This window comes from Gadus morhua, chromosome 20 (assembly GCF_902167405.1).
Source record: "Gadus morhua chromosome 20, gadMor3.0, whole genome shotgun sequence".
NCBI classification, from domain to species: domain Eukaryota; kingdom Metazoa; phylum Chordata; class Actinopteri; order Gadiformes; family Gadidae; genus Gadus; species Gadus morhua.
The window spans coordinates 14,078,098-14,093,485 of record NC_044067.1 but is presented as its reverse complement, the minus strand read 5'-3'; the positions used below and the strand labels follow the sequence as shown (position 1 = coordinate 14,093,485).

At 45.5% G+C, this 15,388-nt stretch overlaps 1 protein-coding gene across 1 annotated transcript in view; it reads left to right on the top strand.

The window, feature by feature from the left end:
- The window catches only part of plcl1 (phospholipase C like 1), a 62,774-nt gene that overhangs the window by 757 nt on the left and 46,629 nt on the right, over window positions 1–15,388 (top strand). The window contains 1 exon segment of the mRNA XM_030343106.1: window positions 23–246. Within this exon segment, the coding sequence (XP_030198966.1) occupies window positions 64–246 (183 nt within the window). The 5' untranslated portion in view covers window positions 23–63.

Genomic DNA, 15,388 nt, shown 5'->3' with positions numbered 1-15,388 from the left:
AGAAGATTTATTTGCCCCTCAGCCTACGAAAAAAACACCGACTATCGAGGCTTGTGTTTCGCCATGACTGAGCGAGATGGATGTGGAGGAGACGGGCTGTGTAGCGACGGAGCTCCCGAGGTCATACCATCCAGAGCTGCCCGCGGGCGCCGGAGCGGTGTCGTCCTACCCGGAGGCGGACAAGACACCGACACCATCCTCCTTGAGACGGTGAGGGCGGCTCCCCGCCGTAGCAGCATCATAAAGGTAGGCTACGACTGCACTCCTTCTTTTCCTCCTCCGTAGGTACTTCGCGAGAGACCCGAGCGTTATACCAACCTGCTTTATGTTTACCCTACCCATCATCTGTTACCAATGTGGGTCATAACTTTGAATGATGTGATCCGATTGTGGAGTTATCATATGACGACTTTTCAACAGCCACATTTGCAAAAAGGTAAACTAGTTTGTGTTTTTACTTTTTTCCGATTGCCTACATTTCTATAAACATGACCCTTATTCAAATAGGCAAACTGTACTCCCTGGACTGGCAGCTAGTTGAAAGCAGATACAAAAAATAGATACAATCAGTAATATTATGTCATAAATATTTGGCCTGTTAAAAGCCCTTACAGACTGTAATGGTGATTAAGGGCTATACAAATACAATTGAATTTAATTGAAGGAATTAAAGATTGAAATATAATACTAGTTTACTTACTTAATTTACAAACAACACTAGCTATTGCTGTGCTGAGATATTTAATCCTCTATTTTTCTAGACGATTGGGCATATCGGCAATCAAACCAGTATATAATGTATTACAGTAAGTCCTCTGAGCTTGAAAGAAGCCATGCCACATTCTACATAGATTGTTACGCAACTTGACCGAACTTTAGGTCACAAGAATGCATGAGCTTTACCTTAAAGCCAGCTTTTGTAATGCCACATATTTTAGATAAGCCTATTATACATCTAAGAGCTGGCTGACAAGCAGACTCCGGAATTCAAATTGTATAACCAACATCATATGGGCACGCCACACGCCTATACTTTATTATATGGGAAATTATCCACTGCATTTGAAGAGCAGTTTACCCCTCAAAACGGCTTGTCATGATTTTGTCATAGAGATGTCTTGATGTGGGGCGCAGATAAAACAAAAACAAAAAAACATTCCATTCTGACTGACCTGCTTTTCTGGTGGTGACACAACCCACCTGTGATCAGGTTTCACGCAGGCAACCGCGAGGAGAGAAACGCGGCCGACAGCAGGGATCGTGTTTGGGTGGATCACTACTACTGTGCCTGTCATGTACTAAAGTGTCTCCTGGTCTTCCTCTCGTGATTACAATCTACAGCTATGAGACAGAGTAGCAAATGAGCACTCATTGTTACGTCCGCTCCCTATAGGTGTATGCAATTGCATTTATTTCCATGTGAAGATGTGTCATGTTATGGTTATTGTCGTTTTTTAAGCGGATATATCTAGATTGTATTTCAAAGTATACATTGGAATCGTTATCGTGTGTGTGTGTGTGTGTGTGTGTGTGTGTGTGTGTGTGTGTGTGTGTGTGTGTGTGTGTGTGTGTGTGTGTGTGTGTGTGTGTGTGTGTGTGTGTGTGTGTGTGTGTGTGTGTGTGTGTGTGTGCGGGTGAAGGGGTTGGGTTGGAGGGGGTGGGCAGTGTGTGTGAGAGCCCATTTGGACCACAGCCCGTCCAAACAGAACGTTCTGACCGGCACCGCAGAACAGAGGCTCTTCTGACCCTCCCTCTCCTCCTTCTCCTTCTCCTCCTCCTCCTCCTCCTCCTCCTCCTCCTCCTCCTCCTCTTCCTCCTCCTCTACTGGCGGCATGTGAGGGGAAGAGAAGAGGAGCGACTTCTGTGACAGGCACGATCAGCTGAGCCTACAGAGGGAGGCGTGTTTGTTTGTGTGTGTGTGTGTGTCTGTGTTTGTGTGTGTTTGTGTGAGCATGCGTGTGTGTGTGTGAGCGCATGTGCGAGTGTGTTTCGATTCATGTCCATGTGACGGCAATGCTGTTTAGACTTTTATCCGGGCCTTGAAACCACAGCAGCAGGAAGCACTTTCTGAGCAGAAACTCTTGTTTGGGCAACTCCCTTTTTTGTTTAGGGTTGGACTTGGGACCAACCCTTTAAAATTAAGACCAACAAAGGGGCCCGTGGCTGAATCACACACACAAATTCACACAACACGGCATTGAGGAAGGCCTGGCTCAACACGTGAGCACCCAACTTTCATATTGTTGTAGTATTGAACTGGTAGATGGAGAGGCTGTGCTACCGCCACCGCTAACAATTTCCACTTCCTCACACGTGGCGCTAGTGTCAGTTGCAATGAGTTCCTTGCAGTAGGCTACACCATGCCACGCAAAACTCCACAAACCACACCGACACCTGCATGTCAGCACTTGTTCCATCCTGTTTCTATGCTTGTATACCAAGACTTTTAGTTGGGGCATGTGTGTGTTCGCATTGGAAGTGGGGAAAATAAATATGAAGTGTGCAATGCCCCTTCTAAAATGATTTCCCAGTAGAGTGTCCTGTCACTTTATCCAGAATTTGGTGGATTTGTGTGCATGCAATTCTGACGCGCACGCATGCACACACACACACACACACACACACACACACACACACACACACACACACACACACACACACACATACACATACACATACACATACACGTACACACACAAACACACACACCCTGGTGTGTCGATGTAATTGTATTCCTGGAGTGGAAGGCCAATGGAAAGAGAGGATGTGCTGATCAATGAGAGCTCTGTTCCGTCCAGCGAGCGGATCGGTGCGAGGCAGGACTGGGGTTCATCGGGGGATCAGAGCCCATCTCAGTACACTGAGGAGTCCACAAGAGTCAACTGATTATGGATCAGGGTGGGCGGATACAACACTCGAGGGCAAACTCCAGACCATCTCGTCGCCCCTTACCCCTCAGTCAAGGAGGATGAATGTTTCATCCAAGGTCGTGTTGCTCTTTGGCAGAATGAACCTGAAGAAAAGTCAGCTGAATGGAATTCTCTCCCCCCCTTATCAATATTTCCTCAGTTGATATCACAGGGATTATCAATAATGTGTGTGCATTTATATGTGTGTGTTTATGTGTGTATTGGGTCCTATTCACCAATGGCAATGGATTAGCAGCTGTTAGTGCATAATGTAGCATGCTAATATGGTTATTGTTAATCTTAATTCAATAAATACACAAGAGCCAGGCTCACTGTATTACATTTCCACTGAACTAGTCGCTATAAGCACATGCCATTACTGTGAACAGGCCAGGACTATGTGGTACATCCCGCCTCAACCATTAGGGCTGCATTATGAGCACACCAGCCGAACATACAAGGTTCAAACTGGCACACACACACACACACACACACACACACACACACACACACACACACACACACACACACACACACACACACACACACACACACACACACACTTCGACATGATACTCCATGAACAGCCTTCGTGTCATCTCAGCTCTCTGTCGGTTTTGTAACTTCACAGGCACACCCACCATACATACATACCGGTACTTGCTAATTCCTACCTCCTTTCTAATCTCTCTCTATCTTACCCCTGTCTTTCTCTTTCGTTGTTTCCCCCAGTGTCTCTTCATTGTGTTCATTTTTTTGCTGTCCCTTTTGCCGTGTCTCGTCTATTTATCAGCCCCCAAAGTGTCCTTCCCTCGCTCTCTGTAGTTCAATATCTCTCTCTCTCTCGCTCTCTCTCTCACTCTCTCTGTTCTGGCTCTCTGGCTGTCGCCTGGCTCTCTGATTGTTGCTATCCCCAGCTCCTCCTAGCTGAGTGTTGATGTGTCCCTGACGAGCTGGCTGTCCCCTTACATGGTTGACTCTGCCGTCGGTGTGTCAATGTGTGTATTAACCGATGTAAGTCGCTTTGGATAAAAGCATCTGCTATAATTGTAATTGTAATTGTCGCTCCCTCCTCCCTGTCTGGTCTTGCTCACTGCTGTTCGGTCCAGATTGTTTAAGAGTTGTTTTTATATAGTCCCTTCCTCTCCTTTTGTGTTTCTTTGATGTTGTTCATGTTCTCAAACCGACAATGTATTCGTGGCTCTTTCTCCGTTCCCACCAATCACACCGCAGCCGGTCGCTCCAGTGAGATGTCAACAATAATATGTTTACACAGCACCACAGGTGATCGGTCAACACTAATGACACTGTTTCTCATTTAAATGTGTGTGTGTCCAAGTGTGTGAGTGTGAGTGTGGGTGTGCATGTTGAAGCTGGTCTGTATATGTATGCGTAATTGGGTGCGTATGTGTGTATGTGTGTGTGTGAGCGTTGGTTTGTTGGTTTGAGTGTTAGTGTATATGTGTGCGTGTGTGTGTGTGTGTGTGTGTGTGTGTGTGTGTGTGTGTGTGTGTGTGTGTGTGTGTGTGTGATTAAGGCCTCTGAGAGCGGCTCTGTGTTCCAGTGTCATTCAGCTACTGGCACTGCAGCTTCCTTGGAACACACACCACATCACCACAGCTGTTGTGAGGTAGTCAGGGTGTGTGTGTGTGTGTTTGACACAATAGATGAATAGGGATAGATGAATGAATAAAGAATAGACACAATTTTTCCATAGAATCTATTATGGATGTAAAAAAAAGAAGAAGAAGAAATAGCAATTTTCTTTACCTCTCCTCAAAGTAATACAGAAAGGAAACAGTTAATATTTCACATTTTTTTTTGTAATAGTACACAGAGGAAGGACACACACACACACACTCCACAAACAAGATGACATTTCTCTCACTCACCCCCTCTCCCTCCCTCACTCTGACTCTGAATGTTACACACAAACCAAAATAAGAAGTGTTGAACCCGGCTCCTCCACAGTTTTGAGGATGTAGGAAAGAATGAGAGAGTGCAAGAGGAGACCGGATCAGCCAAAGGCTGCGTTCTGCATGCTACAACGGGTTTGTGCGTTGGGCGTAATATGTGTGTGTGTGTGTGTGTGTGTGTGTGTGTGTGTGTGTGTACAACCGGGGAAGTAAAAATAACCGAGTGAAGGTAAACTTTATTGAGTGGGGTACTCAGGTCAACGTATTGGTAAAATACACACATATCTAGTCTCTCTCTCTCTCTCTCTCTCTCTCTCTCTCTCTCTCTCTCTCTCTCTCTCTCTCTCTCTCTCTCTCTCTCTCTCTCTCTCTCTCTCTCTCTCTCTCTCTCTCTCTCTCTCTCTCTCTCTCTCTCTCCCCTCTTCCCCACAAGGAATCCCAGGCAACCAGACGGGTTATTTCCTCCAAAGCCCCGGACTCTGTCTGTTTCCAGTCTTGTGTGTTTACGTTTCATTGCAGACTGTAAGCGTGGGGCGTTGGTGCTTGGCAACCAGGGGCTGTGCCCAGATCAGGTCTGCTGCACCCCGGCTGCACACTGGCTTACTGGACGTCTCTGGGTGTGTCTTCATTGACCCCCCCTTCTTCCCAAAACCTTACGATTGTTATGTGTAGATACGCTGATGACTATATTCCTCTTGTTGGTATTATTGTGACTCTCTGTGTATTTTGAGCTGGGTAGACAACCAGAAAGAGATTTTATATGAATCTTTTATATTTTATATTAAAGCAGGTTGTTGTGTGTGTGTGTGTGTGTGTGTGTATGTGGGTGTGTGAGTTAAAGGCAAGTTACGGTTCTGCTTGGAGAGAGGAATGTTGCAGCTTCCAGAGTTCTATGACATCATCTGGATCAGAGGAGATCCCAGGCACGATACCTAGTTGCTGCCATGGCAACCAAATAAAGAGCCACCTATGCTCGATGAGAACGATTATTGCGCGTATGTGTTTTTGCATAGTGCATGTGTTTGCAATTGTGGGTGTGTCTGCTGTGGATACATGTGTTACTGCTCTTATCCTTTAGGTTGTTTAAGTTGCTTTAGCTATCTGTTTGTCTTACATCATCCAAAGTGGCCCCCAAAGGCCCATAGAGTACATTGTGATTGATTTACATGAACTTTGACAATGACTTTTGTGCTTGTTAGAGTGTGTGTGTGATTGTGTGAGATTATCGAGGTCAGTTGCTATGGCTTTAAGCCTGGATGAGATGTCGCTTGGCTGATGAACTTCTCACAAGCGGGATCTCTGATCACCCCTCCACTTTCTGAGCCATGGAGTTAGGGTTGATTTGAGTCCCAATGCCCTAGTCAGGTCAGTGTAGTAGGCGAAGGGGACCCGGAGGGTCCTGGATTTAAGCAATAATGCCTGCAGCCTAGGCAGGCTTGAGTGAGATGCCTAGCCCGTACCTGTTGCCTCCGAGTTGAACACCTGCTAAAAAAATGAAGACAACTCAATATCTAGGGTTAATATCTATTGTTATCATTTATATATTTTTTTCCACGTTACTGTCTGTAAACTTGTAACTGGCACAGTGATTAGTGTACACTTACAATGAGAACGTCGCTTCACAATGTGTTTCTCCCTGCATAAATAAAGATTTTAATCCATTCATTGTTTGAAACTGGTGGACGAGGAAGAGGAAAAGCTGTGCGTTGACCTTCTGGGTTGTGAACTTCCTTGAACCAGCATCCTCTCTGTTCCTCGATTGTGCTGTATCTCCATCCTTCCTGTTCCACTATCACTTTCACTAATTGCTGAACACCAGCTGTGAACGTGCCTCATAACCCTCCAAACCCACAAGCCCTGCTCTGGTGTCCGGATAATATCTAGGGCCCGGGATTCACACCTCTCAACCCGTACACGCTTTCATATTGAATGACCCTGTGTTCCCCTCAATGGCTTAATGCACGCACGCACGCACGCACGCACGCACGCACGCACGCACGCACGCACGCACACAGGTGATACTAGTCGCTATTATTCTCCAAATTGGCCATTAGCGGACGGTAACAGGATTAGTGCTTTAATAATCTATATGCTGTTTTTACTCCAGAGAATATACTCTCTCTCTCTCTCTCTCTTTCTCTCTCTCCCTCTACCCCTATCTCTTACTCTCTATCTCTCTCTCTCTCTCTCTCCCCCTCTCTCTCTCTCTCTCTCTCTCTCCCTCCCTGTCTGTCTCTCTACATCCCTCTCTCTCTGTCACACTGTGTCTCCCATCTGATTCCGACAGCTTCATTCAGTCAAGTAGGATGAATGGTGGTCGTCAGGAATATTGGATTGGTGGTTTGTTTGTGGGTATGCTGATGGGGGTGTGGTGGTGGTGATGGTGTGGTTGTGCTCAGGTCAATGTATTGGTAAAATACACACATACCTAGGCTCTCTCTCTCTCTCTCTCTCTCGCTCTCGCTCTCGCTCTCGCTCTCTCTCTCTGTCTGTCTCTCTACATCCCTCTCTCTCTCTGTCACACTGTGTCTCCCATCTGATTCCGACAGCTTCATTCAGTCAAGTAGGATGAATGGTGGTCGTCAGGAATATTGGATTGCTGGTTTGTTTGTGGGTATGCTGATGGGGGTGTGGTGGTGGTGATGGTGTGGTTGTGTTGGTGATGGTGGTTTGGTGCCTGTTCTTTTAGTTGGTGGTGAAGTGGCGATGGTGGTAACATAGTGATGGTGGTGTTGGTGTTGTAGTGATGGTGGTGGGAGGGTAGTGATTGTGTTGTGATGATGGTGGTGGTGTAGTTGTGCTGGAGATGTGGTGATTGTGGTGGTGTGGTGATGCTGTTGTTGTTGATTGCGTAATGCTAATGTCATGAGGTGGTTGGTGATGATGGTGATGGTGGGGAGTCAGAAGGTGGAAGAAGGAGTTATTTCCCATCAGGGCGTGATGAGGTTGATGTGTGCGTGTGTGTGTGCATGTGTGTGTGTGTGTGTGTGTGTGTGTGTGTGTGTGTGTGTGTGTGTGTGTGTGTGGGGAGGGGGGTATATCGAGAGACTGCCAGCCCATGAGTGAGCAGGTACTCGTTGAGAGGCCAACTTGAGCTGTGAATCATCATGTGGCGGTGAAATGGAGGGTGGTGGAGGGTGAGGGTGTGGGTGAGGGTGTGAGGGGAGGGTGGGGGGTCAGGAAGGGGATAGAGAACTAATAACACACAAACAAGATGGAGGAAAATGTTGTGTTCCTGCACTCCCTCCTCCCCCAGATATATGCACACAGTAATGTAACACACATTAATATAGCACAGTAATATAACACACAGCAATAAAACTGTATTCTGTCTGAATGGCATTCACTGCCAGTTGAGGTTATTCTAATTCAAGATGAAATACTACCTCCCTCCTGTTCCCTTCCCCTCCTTTCTTATTCTCTTCGTTTTCTCTCTCTCTCTCTCTCTCTCTCTCTCTCTCTCTCTCTCTCTCTCTCTCTCTCTCTCTCTCTCTCTCTCTCTCTCTCTCTCTCTTTCTCATGATGCTCATGATGCTGTATTACTTATCCCTTCGTTCTGCCAGGCACTGCAATGTTTGGTCCTACTCAATACTCTGAGCATGAAAATGCATAAATGAGAAGCTATATCTGTCTGTGACATATCAGTTATCATGCTCACTGAAAGAGACACACACACACACACACACACACACACACACACACACACACACACACACACACACACACACACACACACACACACACACACTTACAAACACAGAGTCGGCCTGGTGGTCAATTTAACTGCATGCATTTTAAGTGAAATGTATGTGTTCAAAAGTCACAATCACAGACATTGAATCTGCAGACACACAAACACATCGGTGTGTTTGTGAAAAAAAAAATACACACACAGAGTGGGTGTACTTTTCTAAATATAAATGGAGTCGCTGCTAAATGGTATCCCCAAGCCCACTTTAGGTTCATCGCTAGCCGGGGAATTGAGTCCATCCCTTTATAGCTCAGCGGTACTGAGAGTCTCAAACCAGGGGCTCCATCCCAGAGCAACCTGTCCACTTCTCAGATCCCCTAGTCTTCTCCTGCCGACCTTACGTAATCCGGCTCTTTACACAACCATGCCTTCCTAACATGAGCTGACCATACATGATTTAACATGAGCCTATATAAAACCCTGCCAGTGGCCCCTCCTCTTTGCTTGTGTCACCTGCTACCCTGTTGGATTCAAGGGAAGGATTTTGTTTGGGTTTCCTCCCACTGAAACCGTGCTGTTGGGTTTCTCACAGTCGACAGCTGCAGTTTGTGCTATTTCACTATAAAACCGCGATCCGTAATTGACACGTTGAGATGATGAGTCATTGCTAAGGTGTTCACTAGATTGTTCGGTTACTATCATTGAGTTTGGTCCAATTCACTTCTTGAATTGGACAAAACACACCTGCTTATAAAGTCTGATGGTGTGTCTTGTATATTAAAGATTCATTCACTCACCTTCCTTCACATGGGAACGTTATGTTCTTTTCTAGCTATGATGGTATGGTAACTTAACCATACCATAAAAGGTGCAACAGAAAATGCAAAAAGCCTATAACAATATAGGCCTACACCAACCAGTTGCTGAAGCGGTCTCAGGTTTTTAACCAACAAGAGAGGTTATGAAGTTTTGACGCTATGAACTTTGGACGCATTGTGATCGGTTCAATCCACAAGTGCAGGATTTAATGCACCCTTAAGAGAAATACAAAAACTGCAATCTTGTGCAACCAGAATTCTGCACGCACACTAACAAAAGACATCCAAGCATAATAGTTGGAGGGCCAAGTGTTGGAACACAGAAGCTTGCTTTATACTGGCAGTGATACTAGCAAGTGCCCTGAACAATGCAATTGCAGCCGGTCAACTGAGGTGATGGGAATCACCTCCATGCTTGAAGAACCATAGCCAATCGCACGGCTGCTCAAGCTCTTCTTTCTTTCTCTTCCAGTTCCCCCCCTCCGCCCCAGGGCATTTTGCGAGGTCACAAGAGGAAAAAGTTCAGTTAATCAAGACGAATGTAACAGCGACAGTGTCTGCTGTGTGTGCAGCGTGCAACCAGCACACTGGACTGACCTGCTCTGGGGCGACCCCCCCAAATCAGCCATGGTCACGGCCGATTCGTCCAGCCAGTGTCGTCCTGGTGACCCTCGTGTTCTGGGATCCGCTCGCTGGCCTGGGGCCGCTGTCGTCTTGCCAACCACACTTGTTGATGATGTCACGGCCCTCACGGCAGACGCACAAGCGACGGCGGAGCAGGGCCAAATTAGACCAGACCTTGACATCGAGCCCCTCACTCGATCAACCCCCTCCAAACCCCCCTCCGTCTCATTAGGGCCTTTTATTGCTGTTCTTGACATTGTAGAAGTGTAGTGATAAGATCTATCTATCCATCTATGTTTCTCTCTCTCTCTCTCTCTCTCTCTCTCTCTCTCTCTCTCTCTCTCTCTCTCTCTCTCTCTCTCTCTCTCTCTCTCTCACGCTCTCTCTCTCTCTCTCTCTCTCTGTCCCTTGGGCAGGCATTTCCTGTTCCCAAACCCTGACCCATAACCTTGAGTGAAGACATCAATTTCTTGGTTTCCTTGGAGGCGGAGACGATATAAAAAAATATTAATTTGATACCCCTCCCCTGCCATGTCCCATCTCATACACGTATGGGTGTGTCTGTGTGTGTGTCTGTGTGTGTGTGTGTCTGTGTGTGTGTGTGTGTGTGGGTGTGTGTGAATGTTTGTGACTTTAGAGTTAGAGTGGTAGAGAGAGATTGAGAGGGAGAGAGAAATAGAGACATAGAGACACAGGCACACACTTTTAAAATCGAAAGGAACATTCTTGCAAGGGGTCCTTGGTGTCGTGAATGAGTCCGTGGTTTGTGTGATAACAGCAAAGTGTTACTCAAAATGTCCCCATAACCGTAATCGACGCCATCCTGCAGCTTGCTGCTATCGGCATGTGGCTGCGTTCCTCGTTTCTAGACTTTATCTCTGCAGGCTTTACTGCTCTCTCTGGGATTTGGCTCGGGTGACATACTGGCAGCCTGATAAGAGCTGGGCACTCATGATCAAAAGTTGTAGACTACACTGATTGGACCAAGAGAAAGGTAGACGGAGAGACAGGTAGATGGAGAGCCAGGTATATTGAGAGCCAGGTAGAAAGACATGCAGGTTGATAAAGAGACAGAGATAGGTAGATGGAGAGGGAGGTAGATAAAGAGGCAGGTAGAAAGAAAGGCAGTAAGATGGAGAGACAGATAGATAGATAAAGGTACAGCTAGACAGAGACAGGTAGATGGGGGGGCAAGTAGATGGAGAGAGAGAAAGACACGCAGAGAGACAGACTGGTATTTGAGGAGATAGTCAATAGATACACAGTCTGTTTTCTAGAAAATGGATCTGTCAGTAAATACATATGTCCCACTTGTATACAGGTACGTCTTTGCTTTAAACACACATACACACGCACGCACGCACGCACACACGCACGCACGCACGCACACACGCACGCACGCACAAACGCACGCATGCACATACAAAACGACTATGAGCAGCTTGCTTTTGCAATGCTAAACCTCCTGTGAGCCTCTATTCAAATGCAAACAGGGGCTAATTAAAATAATTACTGCTCCTCTTGCATGCGGCAATGCTCTCTACTCCTCCTCCTCCTCCTCCTTCTCCTCCCATTCTCCCCTTTTTATTTAGCTGTAATAGAGTCTCTGCATCGTTATGAGGCCATTAACTAAAAACACAGATCCCCTGCCTCCACGCAATCAATGCCTGAACTCTCCTGTACTCAGCTGTTCATCTTGTCCTAAAATCATCATTGCTAGCAGACTTTGAGTGACAGGGATAACATTCTAACCCAAATTGCAATGCTGACATTCATAAACAACCACACTTTCTTTTTGAATTTGTGATTGAAAAAAAAAGGAGAAATGAATATCCATGCATGTTTATACCTGCTGACTGGTTAGCATTTGTTTGGTGCAAAAGGAATTATTCCTTTCGCCATCTCTGAATGCAGAGAATGCAGAGGGATATTTTCCTTCTTGACACGCAGATTTAATGAGTTTATATAAAAAATAAAGAAATAAAGCAGCAGGACACTCCTCTTCCAGTCCCTTTGCTGTTGACGTTGGGGCCAGCCAGAGGATGATGGCTGTGTTGATAGGACCAAATAGTAATGAGGCTTGTGCAACAGAGTGCATCATGGGACTCTTATATGTACTGAAGGGATTTATGTACTGTAAAATCCAAAAATCAACATAAATATACCGTAAACTAGGCTAATAAAAACGTTGTTTGGCCAAGTCTCATACCAGAAAAGCTGAGCCAACCACAACATTGATTCCCCATAATGACAAATCATTGCATGATTAATTAATAATAGATGATCAACAATACATTACTGATAACATAATAATTTACATTCCAAGGTCCCTTTGCTTGCATCATTGCGATGTGACATGCCCTGTAGAATCGGAAGCTTTCTTTAAAGGTCCCATGGCATGAAAATGTCACTTATGAGGTTTTCTAACATTAATATGATCTCCCCTAGCCTGCCTATGGTCCCCCAGCAGCTGGAAATGACGTTAGGTGTAAAACGAGCACTAGGTATCCTGCTCCGCCTTTGAAAAATGAAAGCTTGAATTTGGCCCCATATGTCGTCATAAGGGGCTAAGTTACCTCCCTTTTCTCTGCCTTGCCCGCCCAGAGAATTTTGCCTACCAATGAGACAATGAGCTACGACTGTGCGAGCGCCACATGTGTGTGTGTGTGATTACAAACACTGTAACGCGAGCTGTTGCGATACATCCACTGTTAACACTAGCACATGGTTCCGTGGCCGCAAGCTTCTCAGGGCCACACCCCCACCCTCCACCTTGACCCGCCTCTAAAAACGGCACGTTTTTGGAAAGCTCATTGTGGGACTGGCTCGTAGTGGCTGTAATTCTGCACCACTGCTGATTTATTCAACGTATTCAAATACTGTATTAAGGACCCGCTAACACCCAAAAAATAGCATGCCATGGGACCTTTATGATGTGGTTGATATGCCACTGACTGTTTGAGCAAGAAGAGTGTAGTGAGGATGCCATCATAAAGGGTAACGGAAAGCATGTATTTCAGCACAAATGATGCCTTTTACAGCGACAGGAACAGAATATAGAGCTACTGCTAGAGATGATAGGATGATGGGGTTTTTAATGTTATATTACATTCTTTGCTGTCAGTATACTTTTAATGGATCTATTAGCCTGCATCAGTCAGCAACATCTGCCAAAGAATAAACCCATGAGGATTTCAAGAAGTTGTTATGCTTGCCGCTTTCAATCTGAAATCTACAAAATACATTTCCTTGTTGGCAAAAGTTCTCCCTAACCATTGCAATATGAAGAATTCAATATGCCCTTTCCAAGAAACGCCTTAACTTTTTCCAAGGCCTTAGACCATACAACACACACACACACACTCACACATGGTCACACGTTCGCAAAAATGCACACACGCACACACATGCACACACATACGCTCAACCATGGCCTGATTAGGATGACAGTGCTCCATGCCCGGCTTCCTCTGGTATTACCAAGCTAATCTGATCAGCTGTAGCTCAATCCAAATACGGATTAGAGAGAGAGAAAGAGAGAGAGTGAGAAAATCACTAAGAAGATTTATTCATTCAACATTCCCAGCAGTCTTTGATTAATTCAGAATTAGCTTAGCATGACGAGTGTATACTCCTTGTACTTTTGTTTGAAAATTGCACAGCAAAAGCGCTACGTTGGGGAGGTGCTAGTCCGCTGATAAACAACCAGACAGCAAGGTTTTGATCATTCTGATACCGCTTGGCGGCCTGTCTTTTTCAGACATGTTTTATTGCCAACAGGCTTAAACACATTCCGACACAAAACAAACATCTCAAATGTTTTCTTGTTCTTATGCAAACCATGTGCCATTTTTGATGTCACCGATGATATTTGTGGTATCCCACGGTACAAGTGCTAGTCCAGAACAGCTGTCCGGTCTAGCCATCACTGAGAACTATGCAAACAGCGGGGCTATAGACTAAGGGCCATTCAACTTTCAGACGCAGCAAATGTTTCATCCATTAGTAATTTGTATGCATTGCATCACAAATTGCTGGCCTCTGTTGACTCTTCAATGTTAGATTATGAATCATTATAATTAGCTTTAAGATAACAAATTAATAATGAATAATTGAGGATCAATCATGGCATCACAACAGCCAGAACTATTGCACAGGAAAATGTGTAGAATCCGCTGGCAAGAATGCTAATGCGTTTTATTATTTTGATAGTTAAAAATCATATAAAAAACGGTATCAAAATGTCAATCCACATCCATTGTTTTCAAACTATGGCTGTGATTATTAACATTAGTTATTATTTTGACATAACCTTTAAATATGAGTTATCGCTCATTAAACAGTAGTCATAAACAGAGCTAAAGCATCCCAGTCATTCAGACAGACACACAGGTGCCCAAACACACACACACAAACTCACACACACACATACACACACACACAAACACACACATAAACAGTACAGCGTATTTAATATGAATCCTGAAACCTGATCTGAAATGCCATGCCTCAAGCTGATAGGGCCTCCCCCCTCTGCTGCCATCTTCTCTCTCTCTCTCTCTCTCTCTCTCTCTCTCTCTCTCTCTCTCTCTCTCTCTCTCTCTCTCTCTCTCTCTCTCTCTCTCTCTCTCTCTCTCTCTCTCTCTCTCTCTCTCTCTCTCTCTCTCTCTCTCTCTCTCTCTCTCTCTCTCTCTCAGCTCCAATCTCTCTCGCTCTCTCTCTCCCTCCCATTTTTTCCTCTCCATCTCTGTCTCCGCCAGTCACTCCCCGCTCGCTATACTGTCCATTACACGCACAATGCATACATACAGACAGACACACATACAAATCTATACATACACCATGCACCTATGAACACCTGCGCTATTCCCTGTGCTCTATTCAACTGATCTCTCTCTCTTGCTCTCTCTCTTTCATCCTATCTTCCCTCCCCACTTTGTCCCCCACCTGATCCATGTCCGAATCCTTTTTTACCCTCTGCGTTTGCGTTTACATTAGTGTGAGTGTGTGTGTATGTCTCTCTCTCTCTCTCTCTCTCTCTCTCTCTCTCTCTCTCTCTCTCTCTCTCTCTCTCTCTCTCTCTCTCTCTCTCTCTCTCTCTCTCTCTCTCTCACTTATATTTCCCTGCTGGTAGCCTATATTTCCTGTTTCTTGAGGTTGTTGGGTCTAGACATCTTATTAAAGTTAATAACACCCAGGGACCTGGCCAGACAGAGCCAAGGCCCCAGGCTGCTTTTTAACCCTGCATGCTTGTGTGTGTATGTGGGTCTATATTGGCTCACACAAACACGCACTCATCCACGCAAGCACACACACACATACACACACACACACACACACACACGCACGTTCTGCAGATTAAATGAGTGTGAAATGGCTTCGTACGTGTGAAAATGACTTTCGGCGCTGTCACCAATTTATTTTCCTCTC